The following is a 21648-nucleotide window of genomic DNA, read 5'->3' as shown; positions in this document are numbered from 1 at the left end:
GGGAGAGTAGTTTAATTAAAATTCAAGTTTTGCACGACTGTAATGTAAGAATATCATTAGATTTTAACAAATTATTTAACTGCAATTTTACCACAAGGCACAATTATCTCTTTATAATTACGGTTTAATAATTATACACTTTATTATTTTCTAACTACACTATAACGTTAAATTTTCTCTCCAATGATTATTTTGCTGATCATTTCAAATCCTATTTTATAGGATTCTGATAAAATATTCTCACAAGATACTGAATATCAGGCAGGCATTTACGTAGAATTTCTATTCTCTCTAGAAAGTATCAAGAGAATCCCTTCAATGGGGGCGTTCTCTAAAAAGACTCGCTCTTTTCTTTCGATCTTAAGTTCGTTGTTTGGTTACGAGGAAATATCAAGTAAGAAGAGAGAAACAGGGGGCGCCGATGAAGTTTACAGAGAAAATCCGTGTGCAACGTCAAAATGAAATCGATTCTGTCTCAGCGCGATTATTCGATCCAATAGATCGGTATAGCATCTTTCCTTATAGGTCGGTATCGAGCTTAGAGATAAAATCACGTTTACGTTAACCACTTGGCCTTTCGGAAAGAGCAGGTTCGCACGGCATTATTTACTCAGATTTTCCGGAAAGTAGTATATATAAAGAGAAGCGAAAATCGGTGCTTTCCTCGCACACTCTATATAGCAGAGCACGATAATGACATCTAGATAGAGATGTCATCATCGGACTTTCGAATTTTTGAAACTTCTTATTTGCCAGCTATTTCTTGCTAAAAATTTTTAAAAAGATTAGTAAGATTAATATCTCTATTTTTTCTTTTTACTCCTGTGTAGTCAGTATCACTTTTCATACATATCAAGTTTTATCGTATTCGATTTATTATTATCATATCGAATTATTATTAATTATAAACATAAACGCTTTATGCAATTTCTTTATTTATTAAGATAATTTAAACTATAATATTAAAAGAGTAACGAGAATAATTCTAATTATAGTAATAGGAACTACCGTTTCAGGATATTAAAATAGAAGTTCTTTGCAAATTATCTATACAAATGAGGGTAAAGTTCTATATATTTAATATAAATCGGTAATAGATATTCTTAGTGTCTATATATTTAGATTATCAGATTTTTTATTCTCGAACGGAGAGAAAGAAAATTCGGAAGCGAGAAGAATTTGCATCGTTGCAACTATGTCATGTAAGGTTTGCATAATCGTACTCATCCTCGTGCAATCTTTTGCATTTCGACGTGCAGCGAACCTTATCTGCGCCTCAGTTTAAGGATATGCCTTTCGTAAGCGAGGCACGTCCCGAAGCAACTTATAATTGACCGAAGGTTTGTCCGTGACAGTTCTCGTTTCTATATCTCCCGTTCGCCTCTGTTCTCTCTCATCGCTCCCCCTTTACTTTCACGCTCTCTTTCCCCGCATCTTTCCATCATCCGGCCTCTTCTCATCCACCTTCTCTCTTCGTGCCACGAATCGACGAAATTGCTTTGCCCTGGTAGACATGACCCAGGGCACTTTGCCACGGCAATTCCCGGCCACGCCTTACGATCTGTTAAAAAAAGCCGTTCTATATAGTCGGATTAATGATTGACCGTCGCAGTTGACTTATATATATCTGAAATATCGTCCTATTTGAAATATCGTACTGTCTTGTATATTTTTTTCCCCTCTGTGTGTGTCACATAAATTATCGAACTTGATTGATGAAAAAGTATGGAAATTTTCGCGAAATTTATTCAAGTGAAATTCAGCGGACATTGAAAGTCATACTAAAATGACGCGTAAACTTATATTCTCCGATGCGAAAGCTTTGCAATCGTAAAATCGAAATGACGAGGTTACCTCGCAGCTATGGCAATTTTACGGGGAATTTTACGTTATCGCAGCACTTTAATTTGACATCTGCTACAATGCGGCACAATGGCTCGTAATCTTGCCGCATGCTCTACTGCAGCGCTAAATGTGGCATTTCTCATTTCGCGTTGACCCAGAGATGCCAATACTTTTCAATTTTTTATCAGATGTATATACAATAAATGGCCACATAGACGCGCAGTTATATAATTACAAGAAGAAATTGCATTATCTTTCTTATTCAATAATGAGAATCTTTCGACAAGCAATATCGACTCGATATATTTTTATAATAACGTCTACTGAGATGATTATCGCAAATATAATTACGTTGAGAAAATACCATTTATAATGTTGCTTCGATAAATAATATCGACTCGATATACAATATTTTTGTAATAACGTATATTCAGATAATTATTGCAAATATAATTACGTTGAGAAAATACCATTTATATTGTTGCTTCGCGATCGCCGCAGCAATCAAGTTTCAAGCTTGAAATAAAAAAAAGACGTACTCCAGAATTAATGAAGGTTTTCAGGTTTTCGATAAAAGCGCTGTTAGTTTGATCGCAATCGAGGCGAGTACGGCAAGTTTCATAGATCGATAAGTACTTGTACGATCGTTCGTGTAAAAAAACCCCGTACGCCATGCAGTGACAATGCGTCATCCGATGTACGATCATGAAAGACACGCTTTTTTTCGCATCGCAAAGATTAGAGGCCGCTGATTCGGTAACGAGAAACTCTCGTGTTCGGCGCGACTAATGACACGTGACACGCAACGTGCTTTGCAGGATTTGATACTGGGATTTACATTGTTCGACCGACAAAAATTCCATCGGTCGACAACTATTGAAAGCGCTGCAATCCGCGCACTCTGATCTCTGCGGAATGAAGAGAAAATATTTCCAAAAGATAATTATTCTCCCTTTTCTTGGAGGAAAAAAAGGGGAATAAAACATTTGACTTTTTATAAAACGATTCTCCTACAATTGAGTAGCCTTTTGAATATTATTTTGTATCCTTAATAATACGAGACACAATTAAATATTAAAAAATTATCTTTTTTTTATTATAAAAAATATTTTTTCTTCTTTTCTGCACGATCAATTTTTAAATTGTTAATTTATCAAAACATCTATCGCGCGTGTTTATACACGTGACTTTAGATTTTTTTTAAATCGCATATAGACAGGATTACGCGCGGAAAAAGATAATCTTCGTGTTCGTTGCGCAATAATATACACATAATTCTAAGCTCGGCAATATCGTTTTCAGTAACTCTAATACGAACTCGTGACGTACGATTCGCGTAACGAGGACGCGGCCGTATTCACGAAATTTGCAAGGCAAAGGAGCACGCACACATACATACATACGCAACCCGCACACATACATACATATACATTTACTTACGCTCAGGCGAATAGTATTGCGGTTCTCACGGACGCGAAATCTCGTTTATTAAAATTCCTTTCGATCGTAGGGGACCGATCGGGCGGACAGTGTCCTCCTCCTCCATCCTCCCTCGCGTTATTGAAAGCAATATTTTTGACGTTAGCCATTGTCGAAGATCCAAACTGGAAGTGTGTTACCGCGAACATGAACGTTCTGCATAAGCTCGAGTATATGTACATGTGCGCATCAATATGGATGGAGGTTATTATATCTGTCTGCCCGGGTCTCCTCCCCCTTCTATCCTCTGCATTATTATACAACTGAAAAATGCAATAAATCTTGCACCATTATTCTGATTGCGTATATACGTTGAAATTGCATTCTCATCGCTATCGCGCTCTGATGAAAGCTCGAGAGAATCGCTATCCTCAATCGATCGATCCTATTATGAAAGAATTGATCTCAAATTTATCTCGATAATAATATCGTCGCATTTTACGAACATGTGCTGGAATCTATGTGTGATGCCAAACAAATCTGTTGGTAGAACTTTGATTCAAGAATTAATTCATTTGTATTTTTTTTTTAATGCGCAAAATTAAGGAGAATGGCGTGTTGAAAATTCTTGGATGTTTTACAAATTCTTGAAAAGTTGGGGAAAATATAGATTTGAATTTGATTAAGCATTCTCTTTCTCTCAAAATATACATATATGTAATAAAGTAAAATATAGATTTACAAGTTAATAAATATTTTCACCAAGTGTAATGATCGTTCTAACTGACTTCAAATGAATACATGTGCAGCGGAAATAATGAATAGCACTTTGGTCGCGCTCTCGCCATCGATATGTATCAGATCGCACTTTAGATCAAATCCGCATATTCGGTTTAATCCGCGCATCGATCAAACTATAAAACTCACCATTAAATCCGTAAACAATATTCGTCCCGTGCATCATTTACTATCTTCATCCGATTGTCCGCGTTTGTTCTGTGTAACGCTTTACACAGATATGAATGCGGATTTATTGCACGCCTTCGTTATCGTGACGCGCTAATTCGCCGAGGATTGACTTTGACATCGCGTTTCGATAACGCGAAATCACCAATAACCGCTAACTAATACTTGGATTGGCAAATCTAATTACTGTCGTTTTTACATAGATCTCGCATGACGATAATTTCATAAATTACTTGTTGCATTTCAACAGCGATAGCGCAGTATGATGCATTTAATATATCGAATCGATTGAATATTTAACCGAATTGCAGACTCGATTTAAAAGTCTTTTATTATATATAGTTGGATCGATATGTAGAGTTTGCGGGAAAATTGTCTCGCCACAAAGCGACGAAGAGATCATTTCGTCGCCCAAACTCGAGGGAATCGCGTTGCGGATTCTCGCGTCTCGGGATTAAGTGAATCGCGGTTTCGCACGCTCGCCTCGAAAAGTACGCGCGAACCCGCGGCTTTGCGTACTTTTAATTACGACGGCGCGGCCGTGTTTATCGGATATTCCCTTTGACACAAGAAATTGGAAAAGTTTCGGCGGACGTTTCCATTCGACAAGCGCCCGAAAGTTTGCGTATCCGCGGCCACTCCACTTACTTAAAAGCGACCCCTCACCATCGCACCCGACGTCTCTGTTTGCGAACGACAGTACCCATTGAGAATATCCCGGCGCTGTCGGGACGACCGCCCCGTTGCAATAGAAGATGAATTCGGCCGACGAATCCATTCGCCTGGAATCGTCCTGGAAAAGAATCTCAGATTCGCTAGTCCGGAGAGGCCGGTCCGGTCGCGACCAACGTTTCTGGTCCGCGCGATAAGGAGCTTAACTTCTCTTTGGTCTACTTTATCCCCGAGTTCGTAGCGAGAACGTCGACGTAAGCGCTTGAAGTTGATCGCGCGAAATGTTCCACGATGGTCCCACTATGACAGATAGAAATATATTTGCATGCGGTTTAGTTCGTGAATTCGTTCAATTTATATGTTTTCATTTGTTTTATGTGAATGTATATGTTAGAAATAAGATGAGAAACGTTTACAAACTTTTTAAATTATTTATGCGTTTTATATAGATTCCATATATTCAATGTATATATAGGTATATATATTCTGCATCTCTTCCTTTCTCTCAGCAAGTTACAGAATGACATTTGTTTTGAATGACATACCAAGACATGAAGCTAATACTCGGTGAATGAAGGCGAAACATCTTGCTCCTAACACTTTCATTCCTTGCTACCGCGAAGTTACATTCCTTGCTACCGTGAAGGCACATTGAGTTAATACTCGATAAATAGATGCAGCAGAACACCTTACTCCTAATATTCCCCCTTCGCCTATCGTTGGCAGAGTCAATGACATTTGCGGTTCTTGTTCCGTGATATCAAGTTAATACTCGTTGAATAAATTCACAACCGCATACCATCTTGCTCGGAATATTCTCTCCCTCGACATCGACTATTTGACGTTGTAGTGAGTTAAGACGTGCTAAATGGAAGGTCAAACATCTCGCTTCATTCAACAAACGGTGGCTCGATCTCTCCCTTTCTCGCATAGTTATCGGTCCATTGAAGAATCTCACGCGATATCGTCGGCCGATTAAGCGGCTCGTTCGAATTTAATGCAAATGTAACGCGCGGAGCGATGACTGGCACGTGCCTCTAATGGCGCGTTCGCGCGTTTAAAATTGCCGTCGCGTGCCCCCGCAAGGTTCTCCTTCCGAAGCGGAGATCCGAGAGACGAGCTATTTTAGCCACTGCCGGCCCGAATCTGCATCGTAATAGGTCCGCCTTCGGCCAGAAACGACCCTTAAATCGCTGATAAATGCGCGGACACGCGACGGATATGGGAATTGGAGCGGAGAGAGGACGAACGCATGGGGAGACTCAGGGGAAGGTGATGGTCCAACTACCCGCAAAATTTACGAACGACGTCGATCGCGATTGCACATCCCCGCGCAATATTCGCCCGTGTATACGTTCATTCTTTATCAATCGAGACGGCAGAGGAGAATCTTTTATAAAGTCGCCGATATAGTCGAGACAAATCGACGAGTTGGTTCGTATAAATAGCCTGCTTGTCCGAAGAGGATTTAGATGGAAGATAGAATATTTTTCTCGCGAATAAAGACGATTCGCGTTTATATTAGCGATGGAAATTTATATTTTTCCAACATCGAATCTTAATATTGCAAACTCGTTGAGAGACTGAAATTAATATTTCTCTAGTTTACTTTCTAAATTTACTTTCTTTGCAAATTAATGATTTGTATGCGAATAATGTGCTTTGTATTACAAGTTATATATGTTTTACTGTCACATATTTTGTTATGTCAATAATGATTACGTCAAAAGAAAAATGAGAAATTAGCTATATCCCCTAATAATATACTATTATTAGTGAATATCGTTCTATCGTTCCTCTTGTTACGTATAATTTGTTTTTAGATATTCGCACATATCGGCAATCGCTTTGAAAAGCATTATCCGAGTTCGCGAAACCACAAGCATTTGCGGGCGTTGCTTAAACGAAAGAATTAATCTATCTCTCCGCCGTTCCACTTTACGCTGTTACTCCTTTTAAAACGGCCGCTGTTACTTCTCAACTCGTCGAACTGTGAAACTCCCGCGAAACTCGTCCTACCGCAGCATTCGCGAGTTTACAAAATAGTAAGTAAAGGCCCCGTGCTTTGTTTTACCGGTTTCGCTGAGATATTTCTCGTTTTCCCTATCCATCCTTGCTAATGAAGCGCTTAAAACTGCCCTCCGTCGCGTGATTATGCCATTTTGCGTCGACGTTTTTAATTACTTTCATTTCTTCGTGGATTTCACTCCTTAAAAATGTCGCTCTGTAATTTTACTTTTAACCCCTTCGCTCTTAGCTTTCACAATTATGAATGTAATTTTTTGTTAGAATTATATTCTTTTAAGGCTACTTGGTAGATTCGCATAATAGTTCATATATACCTATATTAATAATTTAAAAGAGAAATAATTTAAATTTTATTAATGAAAGTTTTTAAGAAATTGTATATATAATTATTTATTTATAAAAATTTACTGATAAAAAATTCGAAATTTCTTGGAACTAATAAAACTTTGTAATGAAAGAAGAATCAAAGAAAAAGAGAGAAAGAGAGATAGAAATATATAAAGGGAATAAAAACAGCGTGTATTCATTGATTATAAGCTGTCTCTCGCTAATGTCGATTGCACGCAGCGTTCGCAAAAGCAATTGTGTGACGTAATATTTAATACCCTTCGTTCGAGAGAAGTAGTAGTCTCGATGTAATTTTCCGATACTGCAACTCAATGTAATAAAAGGAGAAAAACGGGAAGGAAAGGACGTGCTTGCGCCTCTCGGTGGATCGAAGAAAAGCTTCGCTTTTACACATATGGAAGTAGTTGGGAAAGGAACGAGACGACATGCGGGGCAGAACATAAGCCACTTAGATTTTAGCGAGAGGTTTCGCGTAACGTGCAATACTTGCGACGAACATTTTAGCGACATTTTTAGCGTGTTACCGCGAGATGCATCTGCGAAACTTTATCGATATATCCTTCAACCCTATAAACTGAAAAATATATGTCACATTCAACACATTTCGTAATATTATTAGCCTCCAAATGAGACGCATTTTTCAATGAAAAATAATTTTCTGAATTTGTAGTACATAATAACTCTTTTTTTCTCACACACATGTTTTTAAATCTTTATACAATGATACTATTTATGAAGCTCATTAATCTATTTTAATTTTTTATTTCTTTAAATTCTACATTTTTGCCTTTCCACAAAAATTTTATTGCTATATATTGTGTAAAGTTAAAATTTACGCTCTCAATTTTCCCGTTAACGATGACAATTGGTATTCCATTTATCCGATAGATATGCTATTATATTGGTAAAGTTAATCGATGTCTTCGAAAACATAATGGTTTTCCGCAACCACGATGTTATTAAATAACTGGTCCGGATTAATATCGTGGAATGAAGCGAGTTTTATAAACTTGCAACGCTAATGATGAATTTAATATACATCGGATAGATCACTATTCCGAAAAAATACTTTTTATAGGGTGAAATAATTATTTCCTAGTTTTATTTTCGAGACTATTATTCTCGTTATTATCTATATTCGATTGCACATCTCGGGGCTGTTTTCGATCGAAAGATGACTCAAAAGAGAATTGAAATAGAACCAAAAGATGGTGGCGAATCTTATTCGGGTTAGAAAAACACGAGTGAATGTGAGCAGAGGCGAATTCTTTCCACATTCTTAAATAGAAACTTTTCTCTCGACTTTTTCTGGATTTCGTGGGGGAAATTTCGTGCGTGTCTCTCGAAGAGACACATCCTGAATCCGAAGACACGTCGCTTCGTTCGAGTTCTCCACGCGACTGAACAAGCTGAGAGGCCGGGAGCATAAGCTACTTGGATTTCAACGAGGAGTGTTGCGTTACTTTCGCGAAAAGCGGACGCCTCGACGACATTCTCCGCATTTCTCGTCTCGTAATCTTTTCGACCGGATTGCTTTCGTTCGTAGCTAACAAACACATTCGAGTGAACGTCGCAGCGTTTGTCTTGAGGGACTGAACAAACGCATCTACTTCGCGATAAACGCCTTTCTCCGTTTCTCATTCTTTGTCTCTGCGTTGCGTATCTTTGTCAATATTGTATAACGACCGCCGATTTTTAGTAAAACTTTATCTTTATCTTTGCGATATTGTTGTACTACATCTTATTGAGCGTCTTTGAAAAGTGATTGCAAAATTCTTTGAGCGAAACAGATCAAGAAGTTCTTTGTACACATTTTGCTCTTTAGTCTTGTGTTCCGTAGATTTCTTTTCTTCAGTGAGCACTCACTTCGTCAGTTTTGTTGGAAATGGAATAACAAGAAAATAGTTGAAATGTGACTTTGGGAGACCTCAAGTTTTTGCATTTCACTCGTGTTGCACGAGACGTGGCTGCCGTGACTTGGCGCAGAGTTACGTCTCTGGCAAAAATCAAAGAGAAACCGTCCGAGAGAGAGAGAGAGAAAATTTTATTTCTACAATTTAATTATACTGTAGATGAAGTGTATTTTACAAAGCGGAAAGTGGAAATTGTTTATCTAAATTTTTAATTTACTTTACATTACAAATCGGGACACTCTCTTTCCTACGTTTCTATATACGCAGCAATTAACTTAGAGCGATATCCATTGTTTACCGAATAATAATCATTATTTACCGAATAATAATTTCTTTAGCTTGTTTGACGTAAACCAAGATTGTAAAATTGCACGTGGAATTTTAAATTAAATTTCTTTACGGTGTGACTTCTTTTGAACAGTAGTAGCACTATGTTAATCGAAGTAGGTCAACGCACGTGCGCATTAAAATGCATAAAAGTATCTGGACCAGTGATATTCGTTGGTAGGATTTCTTTCGAATTTCGCGTTAATAGTTAATATGGAAACGAAAGTCGCGCACTGACAAAGAAAGTACGACACGATTGAACAAACGGAAAGTGGACAGAAAGAAAGAGGGACAGTCATCGACGAATAATGATTGGTTTCGGCGCCGCGGGCCATTAGCAAACACCTGAAGCTTCTCATCCCGGGCCGGAGTTCCTTTGCCTCGAACTTGCAGAAAAAGAAGAGCACACTCGGGGTTAACAAACTCATTCTTTTCCGAACTCGCTTCGATCCGTCCTGCAGTTTTTAAACGTTTTTTTGCCGGCACCCGCGTTCGTCGTACCGGCTGCAATCCGGCGAAAAACCCGATTAACAGCCTGCGATTGGAATCGGCTGCTTTTTGCCTTGCATTGTGTAACTTTCCGTGGTATTTCAAGCACGGAGAATATCGACGATTCGATTCCGCATTCGAGAATTTCCGAGAGAATTTGCTTTGAAACGGAAAAATTTACGATTGTTAATTTGTGTAATGTATTAGTCGATTATTTGTGCATGAAACATATCGATACAAGCGGGATCATTGTGTTGGAAGAGATAAACAAAATTTCTATCGCGTTTTCTGAAAACGAAAAGTTTCTGAAAGTGTTGAAATAAGGTACCGCAATTTCTGACGCACAATTAATTTTCGTTTCATATATAAGTATTAATTACATTAAGCATGATATATAGGTATATATCTAAACACAAGAAATATTAGATTCATAATTGACGCTGCCATTATTACGTAGCCACAAGATACCGTGTTTATAAAGTATCAACATGAGAATACAGATTCTTCGGCAGCATCCCTTCGTAAATTTTCTCACTTTGCTAAGACCTCGTATAACGTACATAAAAGGTTTCTCGGAAGGGTTTTTTACGTCGCCGGTTACCAAGAGTATCGTTTTCTCGGAATAAAGTAATCAGTGAGACGAGCGGTTGGAGAGAGATGAGGGTGGGCTGAAAAAAATTGATGAGGGACTGTTGCAGGGAATTTTACGCCACACCGGCAGATCGTTACTTTGAAAAACAGCCGTACTTGGGAGGATGCTGTAAAACGCGTCTCAACGTCTATTAAATATCTTTAATGAGATGACGATATTGTATAGTACCAAATAATTTTTATTTTATTTTATTATTATATCTCTTTGCATTCTTCTTTATATCTTATTTTTATTGTTATTTCTTCGCATTTTTATTTTATTCCTCACCGATTTCAAATTCACGACATTCGAGAAATATAATAAATGTAGAAAATACGGAGAGAGATTAGCTGTCGAAATTATTCGCGCGCGACGTAAGAAGTAATATAAAATTGCATATGAATAAAATCGTGTCGGAAGATATTAGGAACGAATGTCCTTTTTTACGTATTTGCATAACTTCCCTAACGAACGAACTGCGATCAGTCTGCCTGTAAATCATGCAATTTCCAGGCATCGATCGGATATCTTTCTCGTTCCGGCAGAAATCTCATTGCTAGGATGTGCCTCCATGTAATATACCAGGAACGAAGTAGAATTCCCGAAGGGTGTTCTATTAGAGTTCGTTCGTCCGTTCGCGGCAATCGACATCTCAAACAGCGTCCTGGATCTGAATTTCTGTATTCGTACCGGCTCAGTTCAGGTTCGGAGCTTTAAACTCAGCCGGATAAACCCGAACTTATCCCGGTAATGGGGACCCGGTCTCGCGACGTTCCGTTCGAGCGAGAAAAATCGATTTCCTTATGAAAGCGCGGCACAAGCAAAATATTTATATGGGGTAGAGCTAATAACGCTTTGGTCAGTTTTGTTTTTTGTTTCTATATCCCGTTTTAGCGGTTTATCCATAATTTGCATTAAAATCAGATTTTTTCACGAGTTTTCAACAATTATCGATATGCCATTAAGCTATTTCACAATTATACACACAACTTAACTTGATATCGAATATCGATTAATTAGCTATTATAAAATTCGCTATCTTTTCGAACTTCTAAAAAGCTTCGTTATTTAGATTTAGGGCAAACGACAATCTAATGAGTTCAAGTTTTGATTATACAATTAAGTTTTAAGCTTTTAAGTTCCACCTCAACATCAATGCGCGACAAGATTTCATTAATGGCGACGATAAATAAATCTTATTAACCAGCCTTATTGTTTTTAGCAGAATGCGCGGCCAAGAGCGGGAGAGCGGTGGTGGAGCATCATCCGTCCTCTTACTGGGAGCAACCCTTTAGTCAGCCTTACTTCGACAACACGACAAAGAGGGAGACCACAACTACCGTCGGGCAATCCGCTTACCTGCACTGTAGGGTGCGCAATCTTGGCGATCGTGCGGTAAGTCCCAAGTTTCCTTATCAAGAGCTCGTCGCTTGTAATAACATCGCCTGAGTTCGGAAACTTAGCATCTCGCTACGTTGTGCTCGCGAGCCTGTTAAACATCGCAAACGTTTTACGATTTCGATTCAGAAGATTATTCTCACCTTGCGGGTTATTTATTTATATTGCGACATTATATTCGAGAATACATTTACTCTTTTATCCATTTTGAGACTTCAAAAAGGATTTTTATACAATATTATTTATTTTTCAAACGTGATATTTTTCTTACAATTTGCACATTTTTTTCGCGTTTGTATTTTCCGGTGTTTTATATTTTTTTTTCGCAAAAATGCGAAAATTATCTTTATTACTTTTCATTTCCAAATGAAAATTCGTTTTACAGCCGATTTACAACGTTGTTGTAGCAATATTATACTATAATAGCAATATTATTAATTTCTTCACTAATTTAATTGTGCACGGTTCAACAATTTTAACGGCTGTGTTTTCTCATGAGAAGATTAAAAACATTTAAATTATGAATACAGAAAATGCTGTACAATTATTTTGACGGACAATGGTTTTGCCAATGCCGCCAGCGTTTTCAGAAAAAAAATCAATTAACCGACTAATCCTCTTATTAGATAAATTATGCAAAGCTCGGTGAACGCTTTAACGCTCGATTATACGTCAACAGGTTCTCGCGATTAAATTTTGCCGTTGTGAGGGGACCCCGATGGGGCAGAAGCAGCGACAAACAAATTTGTCATTGAAATTAAATCACTCGTCCGATTATCGTCGAAATCCCCAATTATATTTTCATATTGCGCAAAGGGTATTTTTTTCAGATTTTACTAACCTTCGCTGGCATTGATAAATTTTCGCGCGTGCTCGACGTTCCGTAGTAAAATAAATTTGCCATTACACGAGCTGCGTCGACGAGGCATTAATTCGTGATCGTTCTGCGACAAACTTGGCCATTCTCTTTGCTAATGCACTCGGGCGACTTGCAGTTTGGAGTTCATTCTTCATTTATCCGCGTGACGCGACGTCGCCTCGCGCTTTTACAGTAACCTAGTTCACATCTTTGCACGCCGAGGCCTTTGTAATTCTTTTTCGCAATCTTTTTTCTTACAACCTCTGTCCCCCCTTTTTGCACGCAAACTTTCAGGGTGAGTATAACTTTTCACAGTCCAACGCGCATACACTTTCTTGCACATATTTAGAAAGTTACGGGGAAGACATTAACATATGATCTCGTTAACGTCGAGATACCTCTGGCTATAGCCATCGTGCTGTAGAATGTCAGTTTTAACAAAATTCTGTCCGAGAAGAAAATGAGAAGAAAGAAAGAAGATAAGAAAGCTTATATTTGATTTTATTTAAACATTTATTATATGAGTATAATTAAATTGTACCGTATAGAAAATGACCTCTTTTTACGATGCTTTTAATGCTTTTACATTGCTGCAAGAACAAAAGAGCAAATTTTTGCGATAAAAAAATTTTCTTTTTCTTCAATTCTTTAACGCGTTCAGTTTTTTTTTTTTTTTTTTTTTTTTTATGTATACGCAACACTGCTCGTGTTTTGTTAATTTCCGACTATTGTTCGTACATCATTGACACAAAATGGGGTACAAGCGAACGTTATAAAAGAGGTGGAGGATTGTACAAAATGTATAATGTCGATATCTATTTTTCGGGCAGTTTGGTGGATCAGCGGGCGAATCGGGCCACTGTTTAACCCGGTATTCATCACTCGCGGTCCTAATGCAAAGTAATTTCGCGGGTAGGCGCATAGGTCACCCGGGCGAATGGTGACATTACGCGTTATCGGCCGCTGCTCATGCATCACCGCATGACGCACAGGAACCCGTCAGAGTCCAATCACCGATCGTAATCGCCGATAAATCAAATTTCTCTCCCAGCCTATCCCTCTCTCCTTCCCCTCCCCGGCGGCGTCCCTTTTAACTCCCCCGCGTCCATTCCGTTCGCCATTCACAGCCGACCCTCAATAACCCGCGCACCTATATGTATGTATGTATGTACATATGCGTCTGAACGTTTATATCTGCGATTGTAAAATCAACGTGATCGACGCAGATTGCACCGTCTCGCCTGAGGTTAACTTCACGCGCAAATTATGGATTGTCGCATATAACAGTCGGTATCAGTCAAAAGCTTTCCTCCCTATAAATGTAATTCGATTGCGTTCACGCGTGCGTGATATCATTTGGACGATCAAAAACTGCGAATTGCGATTAAGAATTTTTAAGTTTTAGAGTCTTTTTTTTTACACGAGAGAAAGATGTAGTTCAACGAGAGAAATCTTTTTTGCTTCGATATTGTCTAAGTTTGCGAAATGCACGTACAAATGCGCCCTGAGATGAAAGTTGCGTGGAAGCAACTTATCAAACTTTCCGACTCCGTGTCTAGTTTGATGTATCTTGCGACAACAGCAGGTGTTTCTTGATTGCGTAGGTCTCATGGATCAGGCAGCGGGATTTACATATCCTCACTGTCGGCATCCTAACGTACACAAACGATCAACGTTTTCAATCGTTGCACAGCGATGGCAGCGACGAGTGGACCCTGAAGATCAGTTCGCCGCAAGTGCGAGACAGTGGGATCTACGAGTGTCAAGTCTCGACGGAACCTAAGATTAGTCAAGCTTTTAACATGAGCGTAGTAGGTGCGTATACGTGTCTCTTTTTAAGAAAATCTGGATAACTTAATTAAAACAAATAAAAAATTATAAAATAAATTATACAATCGAGGCCACACACATCACTTTTATGCATAAATTATTTAAAAATAATTTTACAATGTTACGTGTAATTTTCGTTGATAAAGAGAGTCTAGAGTCTAGAGAGATTGTGTTCTTAAAGCAATTATCAAGTTCCATAATGCGCTCCAATATCAGTTTCCGAAGTCATTTGTTTCATAAGTGAATTTTTAAGCGGCCGCCTTTCGGCGCGAGCTTAATTGCAGCTTTGCGACAGTTTAAGGAAAATTTGTGATCATAAATTGTGATCTTTTTGGTTCCGGCTTTACTCGTCGATTCGACCGAACGTACTCCGGCCAAAAACCACTTTAACTTTGTTCTACTCCCGTGTGCAGTCTCGAAGGCAAAGATCAACGGCAATTCAGAGCTCTACATCAAAAGCGGGAGCGACATCAATCTGACCTGCATCGTGCTGCAAACGCCGGAACCACCATCCTTCATCTATTGGTGAGTTCGAGCGTTCTCCCTTGACGATAGCGCGATTGAATTTGTTCTACGTATATTTCGACACGACCGAGTTTTGCAAAATCCGAATCTACAGTGACCTCCATTCGACGGAATTTGCTTTAACGAAAAATTTCAACGTGGATGCCCGATAAAACGGATCTCTGATAAAGTGAATCTCCGGATGGAATTATGCTCCTTGAAGTTATATAGTTTTTAGAGAACCCATAGAGATCTCTCGCAAACGCGCTCGTAATAAACGCATGAATCCTCTCGTGTCTTTTTATATTCGCACATAAATTCTTACATCGTAATATCCGTGCAATTTATTTGAATACACTTTATTTAATCACTTCATAGACAGTAAAAACAAGCATGTTCAAAAACAGCTGTTTTATAAGAATGGCTTTATTTGACATTTCTATACTAATGGTTCGAATTATTTTCGATTATTCTTACAGGTACAAGGGCGACAATGTGATAAACTACAGTCAACGCGGGGGCATTAGTGTCGTGACGGAGAAGCAAACGCGAACGTCACGTCTTCTGATCAGCAAAGCACTGCCAGCCGATTCCGGCAATTACACCTGTGCGCCATCCACAGCCGAGTCAGCCAGCGTCCTCGTCCACGTGCTCAATGGTGGGTGAGTCGTAAATAAAATTATCACCGAAAATATTTATCGAATATAATTTCATTGTCGAAATGTCGCTGTTATATATTCTCCGTATATTTTTCGCGCAATAACATCGACACAATTATATAGGTCTTTTATGAAAAATTTTTCGGGTATTTTCTCGATGCTGACATTTTAAATAAAACTTTAAACGGTCGTGTAAATATAAGTGTCAACTGGGATAAAATATGTAAATGTTATAATTGCACGAGAGACATATTCGACACAGAGCGATATTTATAAGAGTGTCAATGTGTCGCTCCACAAAAAGGTTTTATATACCATTCGTCCACTGCATACGATATTTTCGGAAAATTATAATTTTTAACTGCTTTGAAAGTATAAATGTGGAGATTATATACGTAGAATGCGACAGCAGTTGTCCTACAGCTATCAATATAATTTTATAATTCCTTGCAATTATATCGATTACATCGAGATATGAGAAAGTCATATCTTATAATCAATTGCGATATTTGCCGTTAAATTTAACGAAGGTTCTCGTAACCTTCGCCAGAAACGGCGGAAGTATAAAGTCAATTAATTAATTCCGACAACTTCGTGCCCGTTTTAATCAAGTTTCCGGCGAAACGTTTTCAATATTACTCAAGGAAGTTGTGGACTGCTTGAAGGGACGCTAAAGAGAAACAATTTCTATCGCGTGTTTGAATAAATAATACATCAACATAAAATGTGTGTGTATGCGCGCGTATATACATGTGTATGCGTGCATGGCGAGAAACTTTAGGCGTACATTCGATCCCGGGGCAGGATCGGCAAAATAAATTGAAATTTTCTGCAGCAGAAGCAAGCGGCAGAATCACAAGAAGCGAAATTAAATCGCTCGACTGCGCGTCATTGATTTTCTCTTAACTCGCTCGATTGCAGCGCGTGCAATCTGATTTATTTCTGGTTTATTTTACGAATCTTGAATATTCCTTTGAACGAAATATGTACTTGTAAATTACACAATTCGAATCATACAAGAATCTTAGAGAAACAAAAATTTCAATTTATCTTGAAGACAGTTCAATAACAATGAAAAAGGCAGAGAGAGATTCATTATACAGGTTTAACAATTTTAACAATTTAACTTTCTATACACTAGTTATAAGAACACCAATTATTACGCATCCTCGTAGACGAAATTAATCTCGCGTTTGCCGTTATTCGTAAGAGATTTACAAGTAATTACTGCGGGGAAAGCCGTGCGAGAACTTGCCGGAATGAAACTCTCGTCAAGCAAACTATATATGTACTCGCATCTAACGACAAACTATGAAGTGTCTAACTAACTCTACCGTTCCCTCATGCCCTCTCAAGTTTGCGCGCGCGGAGTCATCGAAATTAGGTTCGCGGCTTCATTTGAGAATTAATAGGTACGATGGTCGCGATGGTCGAAAAACATCAGGGGATGATCATAACTTTGATTAAATCGCGCAAACGAGTAAATTATTTCGTCGGAAATACGAGATGTAATATATCTCCGAATTTTCCTCGAGGAACAAGTGGATTAAATTAGAGTAGAGGTGTTCGGCAGACGAATTATTAATACGAAGCTCTATTATCGAACATCTCTATGACATTGTAGTATTTGTCAACGTCCCTCTATCTCTCTCTCTCTCTATGTTGCTTGTTCCTAAATTATCAAACTCATCATCGCTAGTTTCCTTAGGGTCCAACGTAATGGAGCAAGGAAGGAAAATTACAGAGTCCTGAAAGCCCGGTCGCCAAAAATTCGGCTGATTCATCGCGTCGTCCTCGGATCTCGCAAAATCGCGCACAACGTGCGTATCTACGTACGTGCGAGAGTTTAGAAAATAGCGGTAGGGATTTTCTCATCTCTCTGACATGAATCTTTTGTCGGCGGTTATATTGTCCATTGAGAGAATACACGAGGGGGAGACAGGAGGGAGAGGGAGGAGGGACCTTTACAGAAGCCAACAACAATAGTCTCGCTTTATTGCATCAAAATGGCTTTCCGGGTAACGTCATTTAAATTGTCGTAACGGACAGAAATACATTTTTAGAACGAAGTAGCAACTGCGAGCGCGTGACGGAGTTGAGTTTTTATTCTTTTACGACGTTTCACCGAGATTGCCGCGAAACGAGTGCACGTTGACAACGTTGAATCGTGGACACGTTGTCGAGAATCCGAGTCTGCAATATAGTCGGACGACATCTCGATTGCGCGCAGGACTTTTCCACGGGGATGAGACGCGGAGTAAGTGTAATCTGACTTTACGGACCGGGCTGTAAATTCCACGGGGCTTCAAGGAGGGCTTGGGGAGAGGAGTGTTCTACCGATAAACTAAACGGTGAGGGCTGTAAACGCGCGTCGTCGTGTACATATATAGCGTTGCGTCGATGCGCTCCGTTTAGCGCGCAACACTCGCGAGGGATCGCGTGTCCCTCTGCGTACAAGCGGCAATAAACCGGATATTCTTGTCGAGAAGAAAAGGGGGGGAAAAAAGGAAAGTCGATAGTCTTCTCTTTATTTTTCGGCCGCACAGCGCATCGCCGTAGAAATAAATCCTTCGGACACGTCTGCCCTCTTCCACCTCTTCGGGCTCAGGGGGATAAATCAGTCGAGATATTGTCCCATGCAAATCCCTGCTTACTCTCTCTCTCTCTCTCTCTCTCTCTCTCTCTCTCTCTCTCTCTCTCTCTCTCTCTCTCTCTCTCTCTCTCTCTCTCTCTCTCTCTCTCTCTCTCTCTCTCTCTCCCTGCATCATACGTACGTTCCTCACGTCCGCACGTCTCATCGTGGCACGCGAGCACTCCTGAGATATGCACGTCAAGTGGCGGTGTGAGAGATCGCACGAAATGTTATATGTTAGGTAATATCCTTTCTACGTTCTCTCTCTCTCTCTCTTTCGTTTTCTCTCCATTACTTCGATTCCCGTGCAGGATAATGCCGAACTTATCGGAAGTAATACCGCAGTTATCGGAAGTACTACCGCAGTCATCGGAAGTAAATCGTAGCGGACGTACACAGCGGATTTTGGGGGCAAACGTTTGCGGTCCCGGCGGTTTCCGTAGGCTTCGGTTAACCCTTTTAGTGTCGTTAGACTCTTGATATTACGATTGTTCTGTATATTTCTTGAATGTAAATTGCAATGTTAATCGCGGACGTGACGCATAAATGGAAAAACTTTTTAGAAAACCGGCGACCTGAACTCTGAAGTCGTAATTAGTTTAGACCGACTTGTAGAGAGGAACGATTTTCCGCCGTCGTGATTCTTTCTCTCCGCGATTTCTTTATCTTTCGCGTGGTAAAAATTTTACCACGGCGCGAAAGGATTGTCGTGAGAAACGTCCTGCGCGACGCGACGCGGAAACGCAAGTTCTCGTAATCTCCGCGGGACTTGTCAAAGAACTTCGTTAGTGCGTGATGTACCGCAATATCCGCAAGTTAAATTGTGGAAGTTACGAGAAAGCCACCATACATATGTACATGTGTGCGTGTGTGCGTGTGTACGTATTACCATATAATGATGCCGTACGTGATGCTCGAGCAAAACGCGAGTAATATCTCTTTCTCTTTCCCTCTCCTTGCATTTCGACTTCAACCATTCCCAGGAAGGTTCCGATCGGAACAATACCGAGAAGGATAATGTCGGTGCGAAGATTAAGGTACGAGATAGCGCGTTTAACTCGCGCGATCTCGTAATAACTCGTGCGCGCGAGGTCCGTGAAATTTCAGTAACAAGTTTCACGGCGTGTAATAACAAAGCGCGGCCCGCGGGGGCCGCGGGCGTATTATGCGTAATTAGCCGCGAGGGAAGTGTATGTAATTCCATGCGGGGAATATGCGCGTCTTCAAGAGAGTTCCCGTCCGAATTCCGAAAATGCCTGAATATACGTATATGACTCGGTTGTCGGTCGTCGAAATATCCGACGCGCGGCCAGAATTCCGCGTTGATAACTCCATGACGCGAGAGCGCGATTTTGATGAAATTATTTCTGCCTTGCTTATCATTGCACACGTGGTCTAACACGCACGACGAATAATTTTGCAATTGTCTCGTCGAACAATATTGCTTCTATGAATTCGAATTTTGATACGTAATGCATAATTGTCGCGTTTTGCCCCTTCGATCGCTTCGAGCATATAATTATGATCATTAGGACATAGCAGAACAAAAGAAAAGAACGTATAAATCGTTTTATCAAAGTTGAATAAATGATATATTGACACAATGAAGAAAATATAATTAAAATATAATTAAATATAATAAAGAATCAGAAAAATTCGATAATATATATTATATAAATTTATTTTTTTTTCATTTCTATAAGCTAAGCTATAAAAAGTAAGTAATTTAATCTGTCCATTCTATCTCAACAATGACGCGCTCGTGACTTTTAGTAAACAGAGCTATTAATATTTATATGAACGTTCGTCATTGGATCGACGAGCACGTGCAGCTCGCGCGAAAATAATAACGTGCAATTTATCAGCGGCATTGCAACCGGGACAGTAGATGTCGATACATCTGCGTGGCTTCGGTTAACTTTCCAGCAACCTGAAACGCTGCCAAGTTCTTCGACAAGGCGTAGAACGATAAATTATATATGCTCCCCGTATCCCATAGAACTCAGTTATCAATTATGAGACAGGATGCTATAAAACGTTTTCTCTTTTCACGTAAATACATGCGACGCGAATCATAACTCTTAACTTTCGTTTAATAACTATTGAACTTGATTAATAATCAATAATGAATGCATTTTTTTTACAAAATATGGATCTATAGATAATTTGAAATGCAAAATATCCATCACTTAATAAAAAATATTTTTTTAAAGAAAGCATAAATTTGATTAAAAAAGGAATGCAAGAAATATTATAAGTCTTATAAGTATCATATTTACTGATTTAAATTTGATGTTTTATATAAGAAAACTGATTATTATTATTTTTTATTTTCTATTAAATTTCTATTTAATACAAATTAAAAAAAAACAAAAACGTTTTAAAAAACAATGTTTTTATTAAGCACGATTAATTTTGAGTTTTGTATAGTATTGTATATAGAAAATAAATTATTCGGAACTATTTTTTCCGGAAAAAAAAAACATTTCACATGCTCGCGTCATACAAGCTTTATAAAATCTAATGGAAACATTTACTTGATGAAGTATTTAACAAAATCATAACGCGCGTTGTATAACATTTTAATTTAAATATTTAAATCGTCGCTTTTCATTCTATTTTGTAAACTTTTTTTCCAACAATTTATTTTAAAAACTTTATTAAGTTCACTTCCGAAACAAATTTTCAATCAGAATATCCGAATATAAACTGTCGCGATGTAACAATTGTAACAGGATTTTTCCGAAAGAGTAGAGGTATTTGTGTCACTATTTTTAAAATGAAATTCATGTCAACCAACGAAATAGGTATGTTATTTTTACGGAAAGTGGTGTTTGCGGCCTTTTATCGGGATGCCGTTTACCCACGTATCAGAAATTATTCTAAGGCGCTAAGGGTATGTAGATCTGTGCAAACACTTCGTACTACGTGGAACGATATTTCCGCATGACAGCTTAAGGATTTATCAAGACAACCGACACGATTGCCAACGCAAACAAATCCTCAATTTGCCCCGACGAGCAATGGGGGTGACAGGACCGACGCACACGTAGGGGCCCTTATGCACACGATCGCGTGTGCCCAATCGTGCGTATGATGCGCCCTCGAAGCCGATCGTTGGATTTTAG

General features: G+C 39.0%; 1 protein-coding gene across 7 annotated transcripts in view; it reads left to right on the top strand.

The window, feature by feature from the left end:
• The window catches only part of LOC145940315 (opioid-binding protein/cell adhesion molecule homolog), a 240318-nt gene that overhangs the window by 196606 nt on the left and 22064 nt on the right, over positions 1-21648 (top strand). For 4 of the 7 annotated variants that reach the window (XM_083045266.1, XM_083045264.1, XM_083045265.1 and 1 more), the window contains 4 exons: positions 11861-12033; positions 14500-14710; positions 15139-15250; positions 15709-15891. In XM_083045266.1, the coding sequence (XP_082901392.1) occupies positions 11861-12033; positions 14500-14710; positions 15139-15250; positions 15709-15891 (679 nt within the window). The remainder of the gene's footprint in view (positions 1-11860; positions 12034-14499; positions 14711-15138; positions 15251-15708; positions 15892-21648) is intronic. The other 3 variants (XM_083045268.1, XM_083045269.1, XM_083045271.1) reach the window with 3 other exon arrangements.

This window comes from Prenolepis imparis, unplaced genomic scaffold (assembly GCF_030444845.1).
Source record: "Prenolepis imparis isolate NDT839.2.m4 unplaced genomic scaffold, iyPreImpa1.0 SCAF_9, whole genome shotgun sequence".
Lineage (NCBI taxonomy): Eukaryota > Metazoa > Arthropoda > Insecta > Hymenoptera > Formicidae > Prenolepis > Prenolepis imparis.
This window is presented reverse-complemented; position numbering and strand designations above follow the sequence as displayed.